This window comes from Cucumis melo, chromosome 12 (genome assembly GCF_025177605.1).
Source record: "Cucumis melo cultivar AY chromosome 12, USDA_Cmelo_AY_1.0, whole genome shotgun sequence".
In the NCBI taxonomy this organism is placed as follows: Eukaryota; Viridiplantae; Streptophyta; class Magnoliopsida; order Cucurbitales; family Cucurbitaceae; genus Cucumis; species Cucumis melo.
This window is the reverse complement of record NC_066868.1, coordinates 19835544-19842400: the sequence shown is the minus strand read 5'-3', so window position 1 is coordinate 19842400 and position 6857 is coordinate 19835544. Positions and strand designations below refer to the sequence as shown.

The 6857-nt window shown below is 34.4% G+C and overlaps 1 protein-coding gene across 1 annotated transcript; it reads left to right on the top strand.

Moving 5' to 3' along the window:
- Nucleotides 1-645: 645 nt before the first annotated feature.
- On the top strand, nt 646-6638 carry LOC103498320 (gamma-soluble NSF attachment protein). The gene is made up of 9 exons (XM_008460894.3): nt 646-1030; nt 1406-1473; nt 1614-1698; nt 1799-1957; nt 2597-2734; nt 3360-3438; nt 3793-3872; nt 5464-5593; nt 6266-6638. Exons 1-9 carry the CDS (start codon nt 984-986, stop codon nt 6368-6370), a joined length of 891 nt encoding a protein of 296 aa, XP_008459116.1. The 5' UTR covers nt 646-983; the 3' UTR covers nt 6371-6638.
- Nucleotides 6639-6857: the final 219 nt, after the last annotated feature.

Here is a 6857-nt window from a genome sequence, read left to right as displayed (position 1 = left end):
GTAGCACGTACTCTAACTTCCCAAGATAATTTTTCTTCTAGCAGTTGAATGATCTTTTCGAGCTCAACACTAGTTTTCTTGGAGCCAACTTCAAAACTATCTTAACCAAAATAATTCAATGCACATGTAATCTCATCCACGCCTACTCAGGGCTTCTTACTTCCAACACTCACTTCCTTATTCACTCTTACTTAACCAAAATTCAAGTTGGGCGCCTATCCTTCCATGCGTCTCAACAAACCCACTTAAACCCCTATCTCCTTACATCTCACCTCATCATTGACACTAACTATATAGAACAGATTGGTGTTACAACAAATGTATTGTAAATAGATGATAATAATATATTGATTAGTAGACAATCAATCCAATGATACATTTTTAATTGTAAAGGACATTTTGGTCATGTGAGTGTGTCATTGCGTTGGGTTTAAAGACTTGTCATTTTTATAAAATAACTAATTATAACAAATTAATTTGATATTTCTACAATTGCCAAATTTGTTATCTTTAAACCTTGATGGCATTCTCATTGTTATAATATTTTTATGCACAATCAAACGCAACAACTTTTTATGGTTGTAATTTTATTTTGGGCATGTTAATGAGATGTTTTTTTTTTAAATCTTAAACCAAATGGGTAATAATGACACCTTGCTTCATTTGAGTTTGGTGCATGCTTTGGGTTTTGAGGTTAAAAACAATTAAAAAAAAAAAAGGTTTTTCAAACCAAATAATAAGCAAAATAACATTCACTTAAAAAAAAAATGGAAAATAACCTTAAAGTTGATAGAGAGATTGGAAATTTAATGGTTTATTTGTTGTTAATTTAGAAGAGATAGAGGGAATTCCTACCTGTCGGATCGATTTGTTGCAATGGTGTAATCGTAAAGGGAAGTTGGAAGTACAGCTCGATCAAGCGTCGAGCAAAATCACAACAATCAAGGGAGAAGAGAAGCAATTGCCGAACAGAAACAAGAATCATGTCCAGTTCCGATCCCGACAAGCTAATGATCAAAGCCGATAAATTGTTAGTTTTCTTCACTTTCTCATCTGACTTCTTTCAACTTCGTTTTGTTTCTTATTGACTTCATGAACGGTGCCGAGCTTCTGAGGTTCTTATGGGATTTGGGTTTTTTCTTTTTCTTTTGCTTTTAGTTTTGGTTATGGATTCTGTAAGGGCTAGTTCAAGTACCTTTCAGAAATGGGAAGGAAAATCATAAATGGAATCAATGAGCCTATGATAATGTAGGTTTTAAGCCATGCTTAATGTTGATTTGTAATTCTAGTGTTGATTCGAGGTGGATCGGATGGGTAGTTCATTTTTCAGGATCCATGTTTGAACTTATCGATTAAGTTCTCTTTGAATTATATTCATTTTCTTTATTCCTTGTAAAATCCATAGAACAAAACTCAGTATGACTAGATGGAGTGCTGATTGGAAAAGTGCTACTGTCCTCTATGAGCAGGCTGGTATGTTTCTTTTCTATTCATGTAGTTACTTAAGCTCTCTAATGTGATGCAAGATCATGAAGCTTGCAGATTTTTGTATTACTTGTTATAATCTGTTCTCCCCAGATGATTTTAAATAAGAATCTGTCTCTTTGCTTTAGCAAATGCTTACCGGGTCCGAAATAACCATGAGAAAGCAAAGATTGCTTTTGAAAAAGCTTCAAAAGGGCAAGAGATGCTCTCCTCGTATCCTTGTTTCTAGAATTGGTTAATGGCACTTCTTTGGCCTGCATTCATTTATTTCTTGACCTTTGTTTTCTCCCTTTAAGTCCTTACTACTAATCAGACCCTGGGATGCCGCTAAGCATATGGAATCTGCTGGTGCTCTCGCAAAGGAACTTGGTAACTTGACTGAAGTTGCTGACTTTTATAGAAGAGCATCCGAGTTGTATGTTTTGTGTGGAAGATCTCAACCTGCATCTGATGCTTTATCAAAGGGTGCTCAGTAAGTTAATGTTTTATGCAACTTCACATAATTTTTGTCATTCAACCAAACTGCTTGAGACTAGATTTCTTCTTTTGTATCCTTTTATTCTTAACTATCTTGTTTCTTAACCACAAAAGGCTATAAGTTAGCTTCTTGCAGTTGACAACATTATAAAATTAAATTATATATATACTTTTTTTTAAGTAGTTCTCTAGTAGAATCTTGGTTGTTTACGTTTCTTTGCCATTGCTGTTTCTCTAGCAGTAGGTTTCTGTCACCCAATTGAACAGTAGTTTCTTTCCTGTTCATACTTTTTTAAAGAACAATAGCTTTGCCTTTAACCTACTTTGCCTCTATGTTGGCTCAATTAGTTTATATTCTCCACAACTCCTTATCATTTATGCCTACTGTCCTTATACACAATTGCATTTGCCTTTTGTTTGCTCGTTCATGCTTGAGCAGCCACAGGTTAAAAACAAGAATAATAAAAAAGCTCCTCATTGAACTATTGGATCCTCCCTTCACTGGGATGGATGAACCATAACTGTAACTTAAGGGAATATGTCGTTGCTTTTATATTTTACAAACATACGAGTTGATATGAGTACATCTTGCCATAAGTTCCCTTGAACATTTTAATTGTATATCTCCTTACAGTGCTTTGGAAGATAGCAAGCCAGATGAAGCTATCACATTATACACTGAGGCCTGTACACTTCTGGAAGAGGATGGCAGGGAACAAATGGCCTTTGATTTATATCGAGATGCCACAAGTGTTTTTGTGAAATTAGAGAAGTAAGTTTCAAATAATTTTAAAACTGCCACAATCAAAATCTTAAAGTATTAACTTATTTGTTAGTTCACTATCTTATTATTTGCTGTTTCATAATGAAATCTTTATTGCCCACATGCTGTCGAAACTACAATAAACGTTGTAGTAAAAGTGACAGCTAAACTTGCCCCTTGGACCCTAGGCCTCACTCCATTAAACTTGAAGTAAATAAGTCCTCTGTCTAGAAGAGTTTGAGTTCTATTTTTTTGTCGAAAATGACTGCTTTAATTTTAGGCAAATACTCAATTTTATGAGCAGTACCATCTTAAACCTTTTAAAGTGTAAATATGAAATTTGAATCTTTCATATCACTGTATCCTCAATTGTTTTCAAGTTCAGCTAATCTTTTTCTCATTTGATGCAATTATCTGTTTCTTTTAGCCATTTAATTGGGTATAGGCTTCTCTTGTACTTTGTAGGCCTATAACATCTTATCAGAAGATATTGCTCTTTTTAAACTTTAAAGATACTATTGAACTGTTAATCTATTCCTAATACTTAGTAAATCTTAGGTCATATATGAGCTTTCTTGTGTGCGTACATAGAAGGTCTAATTGCTGACAAACAGTATTGTCTTTTTCCATGTAGATACTCTGATGCTGCGGAATTGCTGTTGCGATGGGGTTTGGCAGCAGATAAATGCAATGCTGTCCATAGCCAGGGGAAGGTGGGAGCTATCTACTTCTTGAATTTTCTTATATTGATGTGCTACAATTGTTTCCTCTTCATTGAAACCAGCATGTTAAATGAGTTGCCAGGAAGAAAACTGTCATCTTTCTATCACATTGATCGTTTTCAGATTTCCAGGTGGATTTATGAGCTAATTTACAGTAGTCAATGAAGTTTGAAAAGGCTTTCCAATTGACATAAATGGAAGTTCAATATATAATTTATATATATATTCTTTTTTTTGTTTCTTTTTATCAATCAAGGAAAATTTTGTAGAAAGAGAGTGATCACTAATTTCTATCAGGAAATGGAACTTATTTTGATCTGCTAATAATATATTTATTAATTCCAGGCATATCTTAGTGCCATCATCGTTTACCTTTACGCCCATGACTTCAAACAAGCTGAGAAGTGCTACAATGACTGTTCACAGTGAGTACAGATTCTGAACTATGCTATGGCTTTCTTTTCATCTGCTTCCTGGACTTTCATGCTTTATATTACTTGATTAAAGTCAAGGTGGGTCATTTTCCAGTTAGCCTTGGGTAGATACATATACCGGATTTTGATTCACTTGATCTAAGAAGCATGGACATGGACACGGATACGATAGGGAACAGCAATATGCCAATTTCTAAAATCCTACGACACAGACATGTTGGGGATACACTATTTTTTTAAATTATCTTTTTAGAATATGTGTGCATTTAAGATAAAATACTAAACGGACTCTGCTAAAAAGCATAAAATGTCAACTGTCAATTTCATTAATCATTGTCATCCCAACATGTAACAAATAATAATAAAAAATATATATAAGATTTCAACTTTGGAGATAGGAAAAGAAATGGATTGATGAGTAAAAGGCAGTAGGAAGTAGCTAAAAAACCATATTGCAAATACCAACAGGCAGGGCTGGCAGAAACTTTTGCTCCAGCGAGAATAACTGGGAAGGCATTGTTTTTCTTGCAGTTACTCGGAAGCAAGACAAGGTGGGGGATGGTTTTTTTATACTCTAAAAAGGAAGTTAAATCAGATTTAACTTTGGGCCCAAATTTTAAACAATTTTTTTCTTTATTATTTTTTCAGTATGTCCCTGAAATGTCCACTGTGTGTCCAAAATTTTAAAAAATAAAAAATAAAAAAATGACATGCAAATTGGTGCGATGGACACGTGTCTACTGCATGTCCGACACCGATATCACCTCATATGAAGTTTGTCCTTCTTAGCACTTGATAAAAGGAATTGTAAATGAGATCCACTTTTAATAGAATCCTCAGCGTCTGTTTCTATAAGTTGATAATTATGTCCTTAAGTTCAAACTGAGATCTTTGAAATTAAGAATTGTCTGCATTGATTATTATCTCGATTATATTGTTTTATAGTTGTACAAGAAGGGACATTTTGCTCAACTCAATACCAATCAAGTCCAGCAAATGATAAATGTCTGTTGTGTAGACTTAGTATTGGACAAAGATAGTAGTCAGGAGTGTTGGGCAAAGTGGACAAGAACAAGGTGAAGAGAGTCTTTATGATAAAGACTAAATCAGATGCATGTATATGCCTTCCTCTTTCTTTATTTTGCATAAATTAGCCGCACATCTGATGGTATTTAGTCAGATAGATATGATGCACATATGTGCATTTTCATATCTTAGATCAATACTAAATACATAAAAGCAGCGGAGTAGCCCAATTGATCTTCCCCTAATCTAAGAAACAAGCTAGTTGAGGATAATTCTCCGATAACCACCTGCAGAATGGTTTGCACTCTTCTCCCTTCCTACATGGGCCAAGGGTTATTTTTTGGTTGATTTTTTCTTTCTACTTAGATAATTCGTAGGAATTTTTAAGCTTCCGAGAGATCAAAATAGGCTTTCCGTATCCAAGATAAAATTGGTGATGAGTGATCTTTTATTTTATTTTGAAGAAGGAAATTGTTGTTCCATTTTAATATTTTATTGCACATGACATCCTGAAAAGGTACTTACAGGTTGAAATTCTTTTATTTCCTCTTTGCAGAGTTGATGCTTTTTCGAGAACTGACCAATACCGTGCTGCTACGAAGCTATTATCTGCTTATAGGGAAGGTGATGTTGAGGAAATCAAGCGTGTGGCTCAGTCAAGCACTATTTCTCATCTTGATCATGTGGTAAATGTTTTCCCATGCTGTTTTCCATTTCAGTTGATGAAAATGGTTGATTATGAAAGCTTTTTTTATCAACTACAATCAGTGAACCAGATCATCTTTTATTTCTCATGGGAAAAATTCCCCATTTTGAAAAGGAAGAGATATAAGTGCAAAGAAAATGTAAGAAACTTCAACGTGCCCAAGAAAACATGATAATAAAGAAATGGGAACATTGTGTTGAAACACGGTAAACAAGGACAGGGAGAAAACAACCATCCAAGCATTTTTCCCGTACAGTTATGCTTTCCCTTTGGGATTTGAAACAAGTGAAAGACTTCATTACCTTGTCAAGTAATTAAATGCAACAATGAGAAATTTCCCAAAATTTTGGTTCAAAATTGATTTTGTATGACCGATGGGCTTCTACATCAAGTTATAGAAACTTAAAAAGTTTATCGGTTCCTCCGAAGCTATTTACTCTGCTACTCCTTATTCATAGCAATTAAAATGTCCCCAGAACATTTCAATTCATGACTCTCCTAATAATTTGCTCAACTGACTTCACTTCGAAATTATGTAAAGAAATGTTAGATTTAGTTGTTGCAGCTTGTAGCATTATTAGTTTTGCTTTGTATTGTTGTGTCATGGAATGTGATTTTGCTACCTACTTTGACCAAAATAAAATTCCTGCAGATTATCAGGCTTGCTAGAAAACTGCCTACAGGTGATGTGAGTGCAATGAAGACTGATACCACTGATGACCAAGAAGAACCATTGGATGAAAATGATCTCACATGATCTTTGGAATCATAAACTGTCACATATTTTCAGAACTTTGTTTTAAAAGATAATGGTTTCAACTTGCAATTATAGAGTGTAATTACTTTCTAAGAAATTTTTGTGTGAAAAAATTATACCAGGCGTGGGTTTTACTTGAAAAGCAAATGAAAGCCATTCAAGAGCTGAAGTTCTGTTTGCCAATTGTTCACCTTAGCTCTTGGGACTTGTGTACATAATATAAAAACATGGAGAGGAGAATGGCTAAACTCAGTTCTAATTTTCCCTACGTCTATTTCCATCTTTATATAGAAATAAGTACAAATATTCTTGTTCCTCTTATTAGTTCGCAGATGAGATCACTTGTTGAAGCGAAGACCTGAAAAGAAGCGGCGTATTTAGCGAGCAAGAACCTCAACACTTCATTGTTCATGAGCAGTCAAAGGCCTATGCTTGCTTTTTTCCCTTAATCGCAGAGGTACAAGAAGTTATAACTTACATGTAAACG

Coding starts and splice junctions, on each gene's coding strand:
- LOC103498320 (XM_008460894.3), top strand. CDS start 984: ATGTCCAGTTCCGATCCCGACAAGCTAATGATCAAAGCCGATAAATT. Junction 3,873..5,463: donor TGCTACAATGACTGTTCACA/GTGAGTACAGAT, acceptor TCCTCTTTGCAG/AGTTGATGCTTTTTCGAGAA. Junction 5,594..6,265: donor TTTCTCATCTTGATCATGTG/GTAAATGTTTTC, acceptor AAATTCCTGCAG/ATTATCAGGCTTGCTAGAAA.